The following is a 20753-nucleotide window of genomic DNA, read 5'->3' as shown; positions in this document are numbered from 1 at the left end:
TTTGAAGAAGAGTAAGAGAAATTATAATGGGAGCGCTACATTTCAAGTTAAAAACTCTTAATTTGCCAAAAAATAAGTAAAATACACTTGCTTGAGGTGGTTTCAGACTTCTTTTTTTTTTACAACTTAGTTTTTATTGATTTTTTAGGAACATATAACCAGTGGGAACAAAACAAGCAAATAAAAAATAAATAAATAAAAAATACACATATACATAAATATACATACATACTTGTATAGGCAAATACATACATTCCGCACATGTATATCCATATACACACATGCATAAAAATATTAAATTAACCTCATCAAAATAAATAAATAAATAAGTATAAAATAAATTATAATAAAAGGTTGCCAAACATATTTTCACAATGATACATAACCTCTAGAATTATGTAAATGTTCAGTTATAAATAATTATATTGTCGTTGAGGAGAAAGCCAGCCATTTACTCCATTTCTGGTTTAATGCAAATTTCATGCGGAATTAAAAAGCATTTGTGGATAAACTCTGACTTAGCAAACATTACATGACTAATCAGATGTCTTGATTATTATAGCCTTGTTTACTATTGGTTACCAGGTTACCAATACTACAGTCAGCAGCTCTGTAGTACAACTTGATGGAAACACCACAGATTTGCATTTGGGATTTTTATCTTTATTGTGTATGTGTGAAAAGATTTGCTTCACATTAGACTCCCAGTAATTATAAAATCACACTGGTGAGATTTAAAGTTTGAAGTGTAGGCTGTGCAAATTATGAGACTGTATGTTCAGCCTGTTTTCTCATGAGGTTTTAGACAAATATATAAGTTCACCTGTTACATGAGACTCACTGAAATCTGTCTCTCCTCAGGCAAGAAGACTGGAAACGGTGTGGTGATTCTCCAGATTGAAGATGTGAACGACAACATACCTGTGATCCAGAGACCTGACCTGAACATGTGTAATAGGGGCGATGCAGTGAGCTCGGTTTTGGTTGAAGCTGTGGACCAGGACAAGCCACCGTACTCCACTCCCTTCATTTTTGAACTCGGAGCAGAGCAAGAAGGGAAGTGGAAACTGAAGGATATTACAGGTGAGGAAAGAGAGTAGTAATGTCATTTTTGCATGATTTATCAGTATAGAAGCAATGCTGGCAAAATTAGCTCATCAACAGATGAGGTTATTATTTGTTTCTTCATTATAGAGCTTTTTCAGGGCTGCTGCATGGAGGGCGCCATAGCGACCAGCGTCTTCTGGTAGAATGCTAAAAACTTCCGTGTACAGCGTGTACAACTGGTAATTTGCGCTCCGAAAATGGGTTTCAATGACGTTTTTAATGGATAACAGAGTGTTTATGTGACACACAACTTAAAAATGTGTCTGTTAAAGCCGTTATAATCTGTCACATGTGGTTCAAGCGCGTCAGAAATACGAGAAAAACATTCTCCTAGTTCATGTGTCTGCCATCAGAAATACAGTGTGTGTGTGCGTTCCCGGCCTGTCAGCTGTTAGCTCAGCGGCTCTTCAACACACACACAAACACGCACACACAGAGAGAGAGAGAGAGAGAGAAAGAGAGAGAGAGAGAGAGAGAGAGAGAGAGAGCAAACCAGAGTACTGGCATGAAACTTAACAGGTATGAAAGTCGTGCAATTTACAAAAATGACCAATAAAAGTCTGTTATTGATCCTCTGCTGGCTGATTTGCTGTTCATTCTAATCGCGAGCCGTTTGTGTTTTATTTCGTGTGTTGTTTTTACCACGGTTTGTGTTTTTCTGTCATTTCGAAATGACACTAGCCTATATTTTCACTTTGTCACAGTTATTAAATCAGTGTGTCAGTGGCACAGTACAGGCTACGTGTGTGTGTCAAACATTTTGGTGAACTACATTTGTTTGGGCTGGTTATATATTTGAAATAAAGAGAAAATGTTGACTTTAGCGAGGCTTCATTTAAACGGCAGAAGATGCCGTCTGACAACGAGGGGAAAGTGCCTCACAGCAGCTGTTTTCCATCCTATTAGATCGCATTTCTTTAAATGATCAGGCCAGGAGATGGTGCTGATGGACAACAGTATTAGTTCAAAGAGGATAAAAGCAGGTAAAATAGATTAAAACTATCATTTCAAAGTTGTCCAAATGTGACTGTTTACACGCATCAGCTGCCGACCGGAAGTTCTTCGCATTCTCCTTGCGCATACACGCAAAGCATAATGGGTAATTTTGCACTCGAAGAAAAAGTTCTATAACTGCTTCAAACATGCAAAAATGTAAAAAGATATAATGTAATATAAAATAAATGATTAAATGACCCCCCCCCCCCCCCCCCTGTAATTCGCACCATGGAAATTTCCAACGTAAAGCATTGATAGCACTTCTGGAAATTGACTGCAGTTGATGACAGACGACATGTCTTTGCTCTTCTCAGATTCGTCAGTGGTACTTCAGCAGGTGGAGCCGATGCCCAACGGCATGTACACTGTCCCCATCACAGTGAAGGATCTGCAAGGAACTGGAAAGGAGCAGATAGTGAATGTGCGAGTGTGCTCCTGTCAGAGGGAGGACAGTGGCGTGGGGATATGTGGAGCTCGCAGTGCTTCTGTCTCTTTGGGCAATTACGGCATCCTTGCTTTAGTTCTCTCTGGCCTGCTGCTGCTGCTGTTATGTGAGTGCCCCCTTCTGGCCGTTAGTGTCATGTACAACATTCAATTATTACATTCATTTGATTTGCATATGTTTACTTATATTCACACATAGTTTTTTAAGGTCATCGCAGGCTCGATTTATTAATACAAAAAGTTGAAAGAAAATTGATTTTTTGTAATAGAGAATATAGAATAGAATAAATAAATAATAATATTAATAAAGCATAGAAATTTATAAAATAGTTTTTACTTTCATTTTATACTTTGTGTGTGTGTGTGTGTGTGTGTGTGTGTGTGTGTGTGTGTGTGTGTGTGTGTGTGTGTGTTTTGTGTGTGTGTGTGTATTAAACATGAATAAATAAGTAAATAAACTAAACAACTAAATATTTTTTAAATATTGTCTTCAAACAATATATGGTTTAAAAACATTCATCAAAACATAGAAATAAATGTTATATTATTTAATTTTCCTCTTTTGTAAATCAATTAGAATGCATCCTGTTAATTGTTTTTATTTATTAACTTATTTATTTTTATTATTTACTTATTTATTGTCATTTTTAAAGACAACCAGTAACTGTTTATATTGTTACAACAGTTTTTATAAGCATCAAATTGCATTAAAATACTTTATTATTGTTTTTATTATTATTTTATTTCTATTATGTTTATTTATTATTTATTTAAAATTTTATTCAATTTTATTTATTTAAATATAATAAATATAAATTGATTTATAGTATATTCTTATGTATATTCATATATTTTTATTATTTATTTATTTCTTATGTTTTTATTTTATATATTTATAGTTCATATAAGCATAAGTCAGAAATACACATCAAAAGTTTGGGGTCTTTTTTTTTTAAAATATTGTGTTTATCAAGGCATCATTTAATAAATGTAAGAAAAAAAAAGTAAAATTGTTAAATATGTATTCCGATATAAAATAACTTTTTGTATGTAATTTCAAATGAAAATATTACTCCAGTCATTATTGCTTTTATTACTATTACCATTAAAAATAATAAAAATAATAATTAGTTAATAATAATAATAATAATAATAATAATAAATAATAAATAATATTAGAGGGATTTTTGAAGGATCCTGTGACTGAAGACTGGCGTGATGAAGCTGAAAATTCATCATTAAAATCACTGGAAATAATGATTAAATTCAATTTTAAAGTACTTTTGAATGGTTAATTTGTAGTGCAATAACATTTCACAACTTTACAATTTGTACTGTATTTCTGATTAAATAAATGAAGCCTTGGTGAGCAGGAGAAGCTTATTTTAAAACATTTCAAATCCTACTTCAAACCTTTTACTGGTAGTTTTTTTTTTGTTTAATTTTTTTACACAAATATGTTAAGCCGACTTCCCAGAGATGGGTTGCGGCTGAAAGGGTATCTGCTGCGTAAACATGGTGGATAAGTTGGCGGTTCATTCTGCTGTGGCGACCCGGATTAATAAAGGGACTAAGCCGACAAGAAAATGATTCATTTATTTTCTTGTCGGCTTAGTCTCTTTATTAATCCGGGGTCGCCACAGCGGAATGAACTGCCAACTTATCTAGTGCGTTTTTATGCAGCGAATGACCTTCCGTCCGCAACCCATCCCTGGGAAACATACACATACACACACACACACACACACACACACATATACTCATACACTACGGACAATTTAGCCTGCCCAATTCACCTGTACCACATGTCTTTGGACTGTGGGGGAAACCAGAGCACCCGGAGGAAACCCACGCGAACGCAGGGAGCACATGCAAACTCGTTCGGTGGTGAAAAATTGTACTATGGCAGCTGGAAGATATTAGACAGTGAGTGAGATACTAAAAGTAATACTAAAAAAAGGTGATAACTATTTTAAGCATAAAAAAACACTTGTGTGTACTTTTTGTATCTCACTTACTGTCTAGTATCTTCCAGCTGCCATAGTACAATTTTTCACCACAATATTTTCAAAACAATTCTAAGAAGCAGCAGACTAATCCCACCCTCTCTTTCTTGTCAATCAGGTCTATTCCTCATCTTCTTCTGCACTACCAAAAGAGACAAGCTGCAAATCACTGATGACACAGGAACGGGAGGAATACTCCTCAAATCCAACACAGAGGCACCTGGGGAAGAAGTGGTAAGAAAAACATCTCCTTTTACTCACTTACATCAAGCAGAGAAACAACAATAAGATGTTAACCACATTTGGATGGGATGCGTTTGTCCTTTTCAGAAAGATGGAACTCTATTGTTGATCCCTACAGCAGATGTAGTCGACGGTTCTTTTCAGAGCGCTGTTACGGAGAGCAAGAACGTGAATACAGCTCCTGGACGATATGGACAGCAGTTTTTCCAGAGCGGCGGAGTTTACAACACCACCACTCAGGAGTTCGGCACAGATCAGTACTACACATCTGGACGCTACGATAACAAGATATATGGCAACGGCACTCTTCAGAAGTTCTCAAATACTGGTACCCTCGACACGTGGAGAACCAACGGGTGCTACTTGGACAGAGTGAGTTCCTTTTACATTCTGTTTTAATCTGAATAGTTAATCAATTAAAGGTCAAGTATGTCATTTCAAAGGCCCTGTTTACACCTTGCGTTAGAGTGTTCAAAATAGTTTGCATCAAAAATTCTGAAAATTGTAAGAAAATTCTGATACTATTTACTCAAACTCCACTTCCAAAACAGTTATCAATTTTCCCAGCAATTATCAAAATATCTTGATTTTGTGTTCAGCAAAAAAGTTTATAACCACATCATTTTGTGGGTGAACTGCCCTTTTAAGGGTGTTTTATGAATTATTCCACTATGAATGGGCTATTGATGTGCTAGGAGACAATAGCCCCTTTCACACATACAGACCTTTCCGGAAAATTGCCGGCAATTTTCCGGAAAGCTTGTATGTGTGAACAGGTCCTTTTTTAAAATACCGGTAAATTCGTTCTTGCTATTTTCTTGCTAGAAGTTGTAACATTACCGGCAATTTGCCGGAATGCTGCGCTGTGTGAATGCAGATGGAAGATTGCCTTAATAAGCGCGTGCACGTCTAGAACGTGCTGACGTGAGACGTCTGCTTTAGCCAATCACAACAGTCAGACGCATTTACGTCCGCCCGGTTTATGAGAATAAAAGCCTTTGAATATTTTTCCAGACACATTTAGCTGCTAGAAGTTAGTCAGATCACGTTTATATGTTCTTCTTAATGCCAACTGTGTAAATAATCATCGATGAGATGCTTATGATAAGCCGTTGTTTGTTTACCTTCAAGCTTTGCGTGTGCCTGTGAAACAGCCTGTGAGCGCCTGCACACGCACATATTATGAACATCTCGACATGCGAAAGTGATCCTGCGAAAGTTGTTCACAATATTGATCATCCACAGAGTTTGTAATTTAGTCAAATGTTTACAAATACGCAGCCGTTATAAGCGCAGCCGTTTAAAGCTCATTTGTGGTGAATGATGTCAGAATTTACCGGTATTTTGGAATGGATGTGTGAATGCTCTTTTCCGGAAAAATTCTGTAACGTCCTCGCCTGTGTGAACAGCGCGTTTATGAATATACCGGTAAAGTCGTTCCGGAAATTTTCCAGATATTTACCGGTATCACTGTGTGAAAGGGGCTAATGAAAAGCCTTTATATTCGAATCAAAACATTTGTTTTTTTTTCCATATTTAAAAAAAATAATATTGTGCATATTGTGTCTTTTACGTGGTCAAGTTTGTTCTTTCAAATACAGACACACAGTTTATGCACGCAAATATAAAGTTACACAGTCTCGACACACTGATGCTCCTACAGCGCTGAGAGTTGATGGTTAGACAAGATCCAGCCAATCAGCTTCACGCTTTGTATGGATTATACATATTTCAGTAATAATGGAAGACTAATTATCACAAACAAATGCAGAGCACCCGAACACTGTGCTGTTACATTTCATTCATAAATAAAAAAAAATGTATTAGAGCTGCAGCAAGGGTTTGTCAGCTTAGCAACAACAGACACCACCACACAAACGTGAGCTCAGACTTGTGCTGATGTTGGTGGAGGAAGCACTTCCCATGTGGTTTTAAACGTGATATCTGAACGGCCACTGGAACTGCTGCAAGGTTGTGGCAGGTCAGTGTGTCAGTCATTCATTTTGTTGATTAATTCAAGTGGCTGATTTATTAAGAGTCATTTGATTTGTTTAAATCAGTGGCCACCAAACTTGTTCCTGGAGGGCCGGTGTCCTGCAGATTTTAGCTCCAACTCTAATCAAACACACCTGAACAAGCTAATCAAGGTCATACTGGGTATACTTGAAACATCCAGGCAGGTGTGCTGAGGCAAGTTGGAGCTAAACCCTGCAGGGACACCGGCCCTCCAGGATCGAGATTGGTGACCCCTGGTTTAAATATTTAGATTCATTTATCAATGAACACCACTGTTGACTAGAGTTGTAAATTTCTCAGTTCAGCTCGAAATAAGTATATTATTATAAACTGATTTTCATTAAAGGGATATTTTATTCACCGTAAAATAAAAATACTGTCATCATTTCCTCACATTCCACTTCTGTTGAACAGAAAATTTCCGGAAAATTACCCTAAATTTTCAAAAAAGGGATCATATGTGAACAGGCCCGTTTTGAAAATACCGTTAAATTAGTTCCATCAATTTTCCGTAAAGAGAAGTTGTAACATTTATCGGTAATTTGCTGGAATGCTGCTCTGTGTGAATGCAGAGGGAAAATAGCCCAATAGAGACATCTTCAGCCAATTAGAACATTCAGATGCGTTCACATTCACACCGTTTAAGAAAAAAAAGCCTTTGAATATTTTTTTCAGATACATTTAGCTGCTAGACAAATCCAAGTGCAGAGGTTTAGATGTCATTTCGTTTAATAATGTCAGAATTTATCTGTATTTTGCAATGGATGCGTGAACGGTCTTTACCAGAAAAAAAATCTGTTAATTACTTGCCTGTGTTAACAGCATTTTTCAAAAATATTCAGTGAAGTCAATCCATAAGTTTTCCAGATTTTACCGCTATCACTGCACAAAAGGGGCTATTGATTTCCAAAATACTTCTTTTCCTACTATTGATGTTTATGGCTACAGGTTTCCAACATTCTTCAAAATATCTTCTCTGCTGTTTAACAGTAGAGAAAAATCATAAAAGTTTGGAGGCATTTGAAGGTATATGATGAATAGTTTTACATTTCTGGCTAAATTCAACTTAGACTGGCATTTCAGCAAAGAAAAGGTCACCAATTTCCTCACAGAAACTAAGCTTCAGCGTTGTGTTTAAAAGTGTGAGAAACCTGACAATTCATTTTGTCAAAACAATCAATAAACTATATATCAATGTGTAAGTCTACTTCATCATTAAAAATAATGTGAATGATGACATTAACATTAATACCTGTGCATGTGTTTCATTTTTTTAGAAATGAGAATATACATAAACATTCATGTAAATTATAAACCGACTAGCAAAATAATGTAATCTACTATTTCCACTGAAGTCCTTTTAGGAATTTTGCTAAATATATATTTATTTTCTGTCAGAAACTGGCTTATTTCGGAGAGCAGGAGGACGGGCGGTACGCAGACGACCTGCTGAAGAACTATGGGAATGAAGGGGTTGGATCTTCTGCAGGATCAGTGGGATGTTGTAGCATCTTGGGTGAACAGGAATCCATGGAGTTTTTGAATACTCTCGGCCCCAAATTCAGACCACTGGCTGACATCTGCTACACCACAAACAAAACCGGAAAGTAAAGCAAGACTGACTGAGATGAGAGAGTACTGTATGATGTTTGCCCGGTCAAAGCACATTGCAAAAAAAAATGCATTCCTAATCAGTGTTTTTGTTTTGTTCTCCTGTAAAAAAAATCCTTAAAATTTGTTTAAATACCTGAAATTACTTAAGAAGTGGAAAGAGAGTTTTCTCAATATTATTATTTAAACTACTGATTACATTTCTTCCAAGGTTTAAAATGAATATTTTGTCATTTAGAGCATCCAAAAGCAAACAAATATGCTATTTTCTTACATTTATATTTATATTTTTTATAAATTTTTACCATCATTCTACTAAAAGAATCAGTATTTGATAGTTTAATCATGATTTTAGAACAAATCGGTTATTTTAATTAACATTTTATATAAAAATAAATAAATAAATAAATAAATAAATGAATGAATAAATAAAAGCTCTAATTGAAAACCTATTTCATTTAAATTATGGATGAAATGTTATAAAACGGTTCTAACCTTAAACCTGCACAACCCAGTAAATTCAGAGAAGCAGAGAATTATCAAGTGGTCTATTAATAATTTCCATATAGCTGTAAATATAAATATAAATATTATTAGATGATTCTAAAATTGCTTACAAATAAATGCTAAAAAAAACTATCTGTTAAAAACATCTCCAGATGTTTGTTTCTCCAAATGTTGAGGATGTTTAAACAAGACAAGAGTATGGATTTAAAATATTCCTTTTACAGTTCATGTCTTTCCTGCTGGATTAGGAGTGTCTGTGTGTGTGTTAACTTTTGTAAGTGAAGTTTTTTTGAGTGTGTGAATGATGCAGATAAGCTCTTCTAGGATTGTTTGCTCAGCTTTTCCAAGCCTTTTTTCTCACAGAGCTTGGGAAAACAGTTCAAACGTTAGAATAAAGAAGAGACATTTTTTCTCCCCCTAGTCATCTGCAATTGCGTTTTCAGCCGCGTGAAGTATTAACCGAGTCTGCATTTACAAGACCATCATGAAGTTTGCTCGTGGTTATTTTCCTGGGCTCTTCAGCTGCAATAGCACTGACATCACCTTTGTACACTGAACTCTGTTTGGACACTGTTTGGCCATGATGTATTACTGGAGTTTTGTTTTTGTGTTATTTTCATACAACCTTCAGCAGTAGTTGTTCAGTGATTAGATTTTTTTTAATTTCAATGAACAGAAACCAAATATTTTATATGCAAGTCACTTTATAAATTTAAATGAAGATGGTGGTGAACGGTGAAATAGTTGGTAAATTGGGAATAAACTACACATAGTACTTTTTGTTTAGTTCACTTTTCACTTTGTTCTGGCAGCACATTGTATTGTTTTGTATTTGTGGTAAATATCATCAGATATTTAGAGGGTTGTTTTGATGTTAGACTTGTTAAAGGGATGATCTTTGTAAATATTTGAATAAAGTTGATTATACACCTTGTATTTTTTTAATGCTTCTAACAAAGCTTCATCTGTAGCAGTATACACTCGAAAAATTACATTCTGGCTTCTTATTCAAACTACTTATTTAAATAAGCTAAAGCAAAACAATTCTGGAGATTGTTTTGGGAAACCTAATTGTTTTATGATCAATCTACTTAAATTAGTTATGTTAACTTAATGGATTTGTGTTGGGAAACATTAATGAATTGTGTGCAAATCTGCATTTTTTAGTGTGTACCGTATAATGTGAAAAAAAAAACTTTTTAAAATGAGTTGAAACAGCATAATTGTTAAGTTTTTTGGGACAATTTATTTAAGCTCAATCCACTCTAATTTGTAAAAACATTTAAGTGTGTTGGGACAACATGAAGGAATTGTGTGAAATAGCATTTTTTACCGAACAAAAGCAGAATAAATACAGAAATTACAACTGCAAAAGAAATGGTTTTAAATTAAATAACAGGAAAGAGTTTTGTTGGTGCAACATTAAGGAATTAAGTTAACTTGTTAGTTTATACAAATTTAAGTGGGTTGAACATATAAGACAATTGTGTTGTACCCGAAAAATTCAAAAACTGTGTTGTTTCAATCCTTCATTCATTCATTTTCTGCCGCTTTTCTGGTGCCGGGTCGCAGGGGCAGTAGTCTTAGGAGAAAACCCCAGACTTCCCTCTCCCCAGACACTTCCTCCAGCTCCTCCGTGGGGATCCCGAGGCGTTCACAGGCCAGCCGGGATACATAGTCCCTCCAGTGTGTCCTGTGTCGGGACTATGTCTCCCGGCTGGCCTGGGAACGCCTCGGGATCCCCCCAAAGGAAAAAATTTAATTTCCGATCAATTTAATTAGGTAGTTTGAACAAACAGCAAATGTAATTTTTTGAGTGTTTCAAAATTGCTAATGTAATCAAAGCAGCATAATAAAACAATATCATTCATAAACAACAACAAAAAATATATAGATTTATTATTTTTATTAGAACTGTGAGTGAAATTATCTTGCAATTGTGATATATAATTTCAAAATAGCATTAAATTCTGTAATAACTCTAAAAGAAATATTACTATTTTTCCAAGTACTGGGTTACAGCTGGAAGGGTGTAAAAACATATGCTGGATAAGTTGGCGGTTTATTCCGCTGTGGCAACCCCTGATGAATAAAGGGACTGAGCTGAAGGAAAATGAATGAATAAAAAATAAATAAATAAATCAGTAATATATATTTTTAAGTTAGAACTGTGAGGTAAATACCCATATGAGAATCAGAATTATCAGATTGAAACGTTTCTAAATAATTTTTTGTTCTGTCATGAAAACAGGGTTCAAATTTGAGTAAAGCTAATTGTCACTATATATCAAGTGTCATGATCACCAGCAATCTCTAACCACCAGCAGAGGTCCGTTCTTCGTACCTCGCTTAAATGATCTAAGATGATTTGGCAGATCCTGGATCTTTTAATCTCGATAACTGATCTCTCGCTAATTTGGTTCTTTAAACAAGTTCGCGAATCAGATTAGAATGTCTGGATGAACTGATCTGAGATCGCTGAGTGTTGTAAAGGACAGATCTATCGATCCTTGAAATCATGATCAGCAATGCAACGATTGGCTGACGGCACAGCAGCGTAATGACATCATCTGATTAATATTCAATTATCCATGTGAGCAAAATTACATCAAATTAGCAGTAAACGGCTTGTTAAATATGACACGCAATAACCTTCCACATTTTTTGTGAGCGGCTTTCCACTTTCATGTGTCAAGTGTATTCATCATGTATTTCAATGCATAGAAAAGATTTTCTTTATTATAGTAGCCGTTTTTAATCGGTGTAAAGAATAACTGGTTGTTTACAAAAGCATTTTGATATTGGTAAAGGCATCTGCAACTTTTGTGAAGTATCAATCACCGGCATATTAACTATCAAAACATGTTCATGACCGCATATGTATTATTGCTTTAAAAAAGTCACATATTGTGCATTTCTATTATACACAATTTGGACTAAAGCGATCTAAAAAGTTCATATCAATAAGTTTTCTCTTTGCACCACCATGTGGCAGTCTTTGTACTTTCATTTCGAGGGTGCAGATTGCATGTGTTTTATTAATATGTATAACACTATTTATTTCATTAATGACTATAACTTTATATATATAGTTAAAAAATATGTAGGCTACCATTTTCCCAAGTGTATATAACTACTACTGTTAGAAAATATCAGAATTCGGAACATACTTTCTGTATTATCTTTGCTTGAACTGAGCCGATCTAATCCTGTTTATATGAATTGAACCTGCTCCCAATCAGGTTTGATCTACCAGAACTGTTGCTATGACAACAACTCTCGGATCAGTTTTGAAGAACGAAACGATCCTGGATCGTGTCAAATCGTCAATATCCAAATCCAGCTAACTGAGTAATCCACGTACGAAGAACGGACCCCAGAGGTGGCTTCATACATGCACTTCACCCACACAAACACACACACACACAAACACGCGCTTCCTCGTTTAGACTGATTACACTCGCACCACCTGAGGATTGTCAAGACTGATTACACACACTATTTAAGCAGCACACACACTCAATCTCATTGCCGAGTCTTGTCCATCTGTATAGTGACATTACAGCGCGTATTGTGTGTAGTGGGCGAAGTGCACGTATAAAGTTGAAGTCCATTTACAAGCAGATTTGTACGGAACCCCGGAAGGGACGTAGTGGAGGAGAAAAAAATTGGCTGAGTGAAAAAAAAAAAAAATGGGTGAAAGAAAAAAATGGGTGGGAGGAAAATATATATTTCTAAGTTTTTGCAATCTATCGCAAAGATGGTTTGCGTTCTCTCGCTAAACTGTTTCTCCACAAACACTTCCTGTTCACTTCACTCATGTACCTCCTGTTTTTGCCGAAATTCTCCCATATTTTACCATTCTATCCCACTTTCTTTACATTAAATCTGTGCGTTGATCGTTGCCTTTCACTTTGCAACCTCTGAACCAGCAAATGCATGTATAAGCGCTGACTGACAGACGCGCTTCGTACAATAAACTGATCCCAGATCAGCGTCTGTACGCCCCATTTAAAGGGACACTTCTGTTATCAAACAAGTGAGCGGCAATGAATCTCATGTTTTGTTTAGTTTGATAACAGAGGTGTCTCTGTAAGAATAATGCACAGATCAATAATTGAAAGCAGTCCATTACTTTAGAAACTGTTTGTGCTCATGTTAGAGAAAAAAAGCTGTTTACAATAAAACATGCAGGACGGAGATGTTTACATATTATTCAGTGTATTTGTCAGTTTAAACATACACCCGCTCCTCTTTGCTCCTCTGTAAATGGCGCGTACAGACGCTGATCTGGGATCAATTTATTGTACGGAGCGAGTCTGTCCGTCAGCGCTTATACATGCATTCACTGGTTCAGAGGTAGCATATGAAAGGCGACGATCGACGCACAGATTTAATGTAAAGAAAGTGGGATAGAATGGTAAAATACGGGAGAATTTCGGCAAAAACGGGAGGGTTTATATGAGTGAAGTGAACAGGAAGTGTTTGTGGAGAACGCAAAACATCTTTGCGAGAGAACGCAAACTTTGCGAGGGAACGCAAAACATCTTTGCGAGAGAACTCAAAACTTTGCGAGAGAACGCAAAAACCTAGAAATATATATTTTCCTGCCACCCATTTTTTTCTTTCACCCATTTTTCTTTTTTTTTTTCACCCAGCCAATTTTTTTCTCCTCCACTACGTCCCTTCCGGGGTTCCGTAGATGTGTAGTTCTATGAGTGTGAATGTTTTCCAGTGACCTCTGGTGGTTAGAGATCGCTGGTGATCATGACATCAAGTTTACTGCATTATGTGGCATTAAAGTTGTATGACTCTCAGAAAGTTACAGTATCTGCTGTAAGAATATAATGATAGTGAGGCAGTGGTGCAGTAGGTAGTGCTGTTGCCTCAAAGCAAGAAGGTTGCTGGGTCGCTGGTTCGATCCTCGGCATTTCTGTGTGGAGTTTGCATGTTCTCCCTGCATTCGCGTGGGTTTCCTCCGGGTGCTCGGGTTACCTTACAGTCCAAAGACATGTGGTACTGGTGAATTGGGTTGGCTAAATTGTCCGTAGTGTATGAGTGTGTGTGAATGAGTGTTGGTGGATGTTTCCCAGGAATGGGTTGCGGCTGGAAGGGCATCCGCTGCGTAAAAAAATGTGCTGAATAAGTTGGCGGTTCATTCCACTGTGGCAACCCCGGATTAATAAAGGGACTAAGCCGACAAGAAAAATGAATGAATGAATGAAAGAATGCAATGTAATTACAACATGGCGTGAACGAAGCTACCGAATGAGCGTCCCAACAAAGAGATTAGGAGTGAGAAACTGGATTTCTTTTACACCTCGAGTAGCTGATTTGAGAATGTGTTAGTGAGAAAACATGTTTCATACATCACGCGATTGTCTGTCTATTTTCAGAATTCTGTTCAGCGTATCTGGGTAAAAAGAACATTGTAGAATCACACTGTCAAAGGTACAGTGAGAGTACAATTTTGTTCCTAGAGGGAACAAAATATATAATTGTACCTTTAAAGGTCCCAAATTGGTCCTTAGGATACAATTTTGTACCCAAATGGGCTATAAAGATACAAACGTCCAGATTTAGGTTTGAAATTTACATTTTTGTACCTTTTATAGCACATTTGGGTACAAAATTGTACTGTAAAGGACCAATTTGGCACATTTAAAGATAAAATAATATATTTTGTTTCCCTATAGGAACAAAACTGTACCCTTAGCTCATGATAAGTTCAAGACACCATATAACACTAATTTAAATGTATTAATACTAAACATTAAAACATCTGCAACAAATGCGTTTACACATTGTTAAGTGTAAACACATGATTTACGTGTTAACACGTTTTTATAAACTAATCTCATTTTTTAAAGCACTATCATTTAATAATTTCTCCAACCTGCTCATCACAATAATTTTTTTGCAGTCAATAATCTGTAGCAGATATTTTGTATTATGAGAGGTTGGCCTCTGGGTAGCTTGCTGGGGTCAGGGACCCCTTAGGTGGAGGGCAAGGGGGCCCTAAGGAGCATAGACTGCAAGTCCAGGGAGAGAGTTTGTCCCCTGGGTAGCTTGCTGGGATAGAGTGCTGGGGTGTTCCATAAAGTTTTCCACTTTTAACATACATTTAGATAAATAAATAAACAAATAAATAAATCCAATATCTTTTTTTGTGTCTACCAAATTAAATAATCTGTAAATATTAATGCAAAATTTCTTGTTACTCTGAATACAGAACATTTCCTTTCAAAAAAATAATAAAATAACATAATACCAAAATACAAGCAATAACTGTAAATATATATATATATATATTGTAGTATACAGTATACTAGTATACAGTGTAGGCAATGACACACACAAAAGGAAGAGTAGAGGAAACATTGTAGATGAAAAATCCCCACAATGATCCCCATGCATGATGAGCAGATGAATCACTGTTCACTCCTACAACATTTATTTTTACATTACCAGAAAGCTTAAGAAGAAACCAAACAGTTCCTCTTTCAGTGTCCCAGTCTTAAAATTGACACTCAAGGTCAAGTTCGCAAGCATTTCTTCACCTAGTGTTTAAACATTTTCAAAAATGATTTCCCTGAGAGTTTGTGGAATGTTCTTATTATCATGTGCTTCTGACAAGGTCATAACCAGACCTTGTGCATTAACATATCTAATGTAATGTGACAAGATAGCCCTATGTTATCACTTATCATGCATCTTTAAACGGAAGGATTTACAAACACTATGTTTTCAGTAATAATGCAATCATCATTCAGAATAAGGAGTTCATTTAGCTGAGGTTTCACCATGCCGGTTGCTGAATAGTGTTTTACGAAATAATCACTTCATATTCACATGAAACTTCAAGCAGACCCTGAGATAATTTCATAAAATAATTGCTCTGTTCATCTCACAGAGGTTTAGCAGGGAACATTAGGGTCTGTTTAGGCTTCTGCTATTTAGATCAAATAAGATCTGGTATTTAAAATGGGTCAACGACAGCTATCAATTGTGTGTGCTGATAAATAGGATTAACAGTCTCTGTTCATCTGTTCTCTTACAAATAAATGTATAATCTACAAGCCTGAGCTGTTTATTAATAATTTGAAAATGTGTATAAAAATACTGAAAATCTTTAAATAAATAAACAATAAATTATACGACAAGTAGCCTAACAGATTATGATGGAATTTTTACAACCATCTTAGTCATTTTGATGTGTTTGTGTGTGTGTGTGTGTATGTGTGCACCTTTTGAAAGAAGTGTGTTTATCCACAAGGCTCTGTACAATATCATCTTCAATGGCATGTTTATTGCTCCTCTGTGACCTGATCTGAGTCACAAACACACAAAAATAAGATAATTTGAAGATTGTGGGGAATCATATTTTTAGTATTTAATTTATTTTTTTAGTAAATAATTTGTTTTAGACCTCTCAAGTAAGGCTGATATAGTTCATGGGCACAGATTAACAGTGGAGTGTCTAATTTTAATCAGTGTTCTTAAACAAACAGATGTACATTACACGATTAACAATTTTTAAACCATTCTTCTTCACATAATACCTCATGAACTAGAGCACAGGCTTTAAAAATCCTGTTAGGATAACTTGAAATAGCAAGCATGACCATTAAACTTAAAGAATTATATCTTTTATTTAATTTTTGTTCCCGAAATAAGGATCCAAGTTTCTGAGAAATGTGAAAGTATGTTTTGACAGTTCTTAAGGCTCCTATAAATGAGACCAAATTATAATAATACAAATTCAACACCCTTTAAGTATATATATATATATTAGAGGTGTGAACCTATACTGGTCTCACGGTTCGGTTACGATTATCATGCCATCGATTCGGTTCAATTCGATATCACGGTGCATTGACGATGCTTTCCATATTTAGTGTTATATTTTAGGGGGGAGGCTATAACATGCTGTCTGTATAAACACACAGACACACAGCAACACACTGTCTCTCATTCAAACACATTTACAAACATAGACAGCATCAAACAAACAAACACACACACGCGCACACACACACACACAAACATACACACTTAAGCCCTTGCAACAGGGAGAGCTCGCGCTGAGCGGAGCAGAAAAACGAAAAAAATAAGCACTTTTCCGACGGTCCCTTACAGAGAGCTCCTCTCAGCGCGAGCTCTCACGGCTAAAGTAAACGCAGACTGCGAGGGCTTAAACGGAGCACTACTCGTAATGTCGAGCGAAAAAAAGAAAGACAGCTGTGAAACATAACCAGCTTTGTCTTTCTGTAGGAAACACACTTTAGATCTTTTTAGAGTAAGCGTTTTTTGAGTTATTGCCGTCTATAACTGAATGTGTGTCAGGAAAATCGAAAACAAAACCAACTGAAGCGCGCTCATTTCTGGCGCCCCACTGGATATATAGCGCCCTAAGCATTTGCCTATGGTGCTCATTGAGTGTTGTAAATAACGGCGCTCACCTCCCTCGCGACAGAGCGCATAGGAGATAAATGACGTCATGACATAATAACCGGTTATGGTTATTACTGAATCGATACCGAATTGTCCGCGTCTGCATCGCGGTGCACCGAAGAAACAATTAATTTTGACACCCCTAATATATATATATATATATATATATATATATATATATATATATATATATATATATATATATATATATATATATATATAAATATATATATATATATTTGTTCATTTCAATTGACATCAGGTCAGAACAGTTGTACTTCCCGAACATTACCACTCGCTTCGAATGTCATCACTTGATTGTATGGGCGATATCAGTGGTTATCAGCTGATAGATATGGGCCAGTAGGGCCTTCATCCATCCACATGGTTAATCAGCTATACTAATAGAGAAGACTCCAGATTCAGATTTGTTTTTACATTACTGTGATGGTTGGGTTTAGAGTTGGGGTAGACATTAATAAAATACATTTAATGGGAAATTCAGTAAATAATATAAATAATTCTTGTGGTTTATCAGCTATACTAATAGACCCTTTTCACAATTCCGGGTTTCTCAGTAGCGGAAGTCATCTTAGTTGGGAAAACTTAGAGCACAGTGAATGTGAGAATACAACAAATAATTGTTTTACAATCATATTTGCTCAAATAATAAAGGAAAAACTTCACAATTATGTTGTAAAGACTTTCAGAAAAAGGAAAAAAAAATGTGTAAGATTGATGACAGCAGCCAGAGGAGAGAATAACGTCAAATTTACTGTGCTGTCCCCATAGACGCGGCACTCTCAGAAATAAAAATCACTTGAGTCACTGGAGTGGTACCTGTTCAAAAGGTACACATTTGTACTTAAAGGGTCCATATTGTCACCTTAGAAGTATTGACCTTATTCTCCGCAGACGAGTAGGCGCTGCCATTTGAATCTTTTTGGCATGAGACTTCCGGTCTCATTCACTTCCATTCATTTTTACACATTAAAAACTGCTCGTTTCGCTGTTTGATGTTGCAAACTGATATTTCCTTGTTATATTATTCTACTTGGTCTGTATAGTCATGCAAACATTTGTTTGTAGAGCAAGTAGTTTGACCGTTTTTTGCCGTTTATTATTCCTTGTCATTTCTCCCATAGACGACTGAAACGAAAGTTCTAAGACAATCGCGAAAACAGGCGCACTTCCGCATTTTAGAATAAGGTCAATATATTAGTACCTACAAATTTTAAGAGGAACACTTTTGTACTTTTTAGATACTAATATGTACCCTTGGGGTATTAATATAGACCTTTTAGGTACAAATATGTACCCTTTGAAAAGGAACCACCCCAGTGACAGCTGTCGTACCTGTATTTCTGAGAGTGTGCATTAGAAATGCCTCGCATAAGCTGTAATTTGTTTTTTGTATTTTGAAGCAAAGATAATTTAATAAATTCATAAATACTTATAAATGTGCATACGTTAAAAAAAATCTAAATATTGAAAACTTCTTAAGGATTTAAAATGCTGATGACCGTTAATGCATCATAACAGGCTTGCGAAATGTGTCCATAGTAAAGACTCCAGATCCAGATCTGTTATTATGTTACTCTAAGGGTTGGGTTTAGGCTTGGGATTAGGGTTGGGGTTGATGTTAATAAAATACAATTAATGGGAAATTTTATAAGTAATATAAATAATTCTTGTAAACTTTGGCCGCAGCGGTATGTGATCTATAGCTGATTAACCATGTGGATGGATGATAACAGCCTTCTGAGACTACTAGTAGGCACAGAAGGCCCCTGCCTATCAGCTGATAACCACTGATAAAGCCCACTCAATCAAGTGATACCATTCGAATCAGGTGACTTTACACCAACATAAAATAAAATACAAAAAAAAAAACATAGATGACTGCTTGTATAATCTTAAAAATGTATTTTTCAAAATCACAAACAATAAAAATTGTAACTTTTTTAAAATAATTTTTTAGGGATTTTTCACCTTTATTACTACAGGACAGTAGATAATTCAGACGGGAAAGCATTGGGAGTAGAAAGAGGGGAAGGATCTGCATAAAACCTTGAGCTGGGAATCGAACTCGGGTCGCCGTGAGCACATCGGTGCTATATGTCAGCGCACAATATATCACTAGGCTATAGCCACCGACGATTGTAACATTTTTACTTTAATTTTTTTAGTTTTTTGTTGTACTGTATAGATTGCATTGTTTATTAAAACATTTATCTCTATCTTCCTCCTCGCTTCATATAATGTTCACATCTGAGATATTTCATGAGGGTTTTTTTTATATACAGGGTATCTGCGGGGTCTTAAAAAGTCTTAAGTTTCAAAAATAAAACTGTTTTCAAAAAGTCCTAAACTCACTGAAATATTTGGTTGTAGGTCTTAAATCATTTTAAACAGGTCTTACTTTTCATATATGTTCATGTAAAGCTGTGTCATGACTGTGTTTGTCCACCAGATACCACTGTAGTTCGCCAGCAACCCCCAGCGGACTAATGTGACTTTAGAACTACATTTCCATACATTTTTTCGCACACACACCCGGTCTGTCATCTACACTGATTTACAACCACAGCTGTCTCCATTCTCCGTTGATTACCTGGACTATTTATTCAACCATTCCACCTCTGTTTGTTACTGCGTCGTTTGTCTTTCTTGTCTCCGTGATTCCAGTAAGTCTAGTATTTCGAGTTGTGATTCCTGAGCCTTGTCTCAGTTTCTCTGTTTCTTGTTTTGTTGTTTATTTGTACTTTGCTCTTTGGACACCTTATTTTTTGTTTGATGCACACTGTAAATAAATCTGCACTTGGATCCGCACCTTTTTGTTTCCGTTTCAATTCCTAATGTGACAAGCTGTCCAATCGGGTGGACACCCATCCAATCTCTAGCCTTTCATCTTAAGTTTTACAAAAGTTTTATTTATTTAGTCTATTTACCAAAATGGATTAATTATCTTCCTTACAATAGTATTTGTTTTTAATGTTTTAACAGGGCCATTAGAAAAATCCTTAGTGTTTAGTTTTGTGTAAGTCTAAGATTTCATTCATAATGTTCTTTTAAAAAGTCTTAAATTTGACTTGATGAAACCCTGATAAATAAAGTTCAATCATCATTACTAGAGATTTATTTTCATTAACAGATCTTGAACCCTTTATACATCCTACGGGATAGAAATATTTGAAAAAAAAAATCCTGATCTAAAGCTTGCAATGTAACAAAACATTTTAAACTTTTTAATTTGTAAGTGCAATCCCTCTTTTTTTTTTTATATACAATCTATAAAATATTAGCAAACATATCGATAAATCTGAAAACAAAAAAAAAACATTGTAAATGTGGCTTACATCTGTGTAG

The 20753-nt window shown here is 35.6% G+C and overlaps 3 protein-coding genes across 4 annotated transcripts in view; 2 read left to right on the top strand and 1 right to left on the bottom strand.

Moving 5' to 3' along the window:
• The window catches only part of dsc2l (desmocollin 2 like), a 29977-nt gene extending 21094 nt beyond the window's left edge, over nt 1-8883 (top strand). Inside the window, exons 12-16 of one of the 2 annotated variants that reach the window (XR_012395607.1) lie at nt 862-1083; nt 2418-2654; nt 4672-4787; nt 4884-6855; nt 7011-8247. Coding sequence is in view for 1 of the 2 variants with exons in the window: in NM_001287083.1 (NP_001274012.1) it covers nt 862-1083; nt 2418-2654; nt 4672-4787; nt 4884-5168; nt 8211-8423 (1073 nt within the window). In the remaining variant the exon portion in view is untranslated. 2 annotated transcript variants of the gene reach the window in all.
• Nucleotides 1-20753, bottom strand: part of dsg2.2 (desmoglein 2, tandem duplicate 2) — a 713230-nt gene that overhangs the window by 104818 nt on the left and 587659 nt on the right. The window lies entirely within an intron of this gene.
• usp24 (ubiquitin specific peptidase 24) overlaps nt 1-20753 on the top strand; it is a 746345-nt gene that overhangs the window by 310472 nt on the left and 415120 nt on the right. The gene's annotated exons all lie outside the window — the stretch shown is intronic.

This window comes from Danio rerio, chromosome 20, assembly GCF_049306965.1.
Source record: "Danio rerio strain Tuebingen ecotype United States chromosome 20, GRCz12tu, whole genome shotgun sequence".
Taxonomy (NCBI): domain Eukaryota; kingdom Metazoa; phylum Chordata; class Actinopteri; order Cypriniformes; family Danionidae; genus Danio; species Danio rerio.
This window is presented reverse-complemented; position numbering and strand designations above follow the sequence as displayed.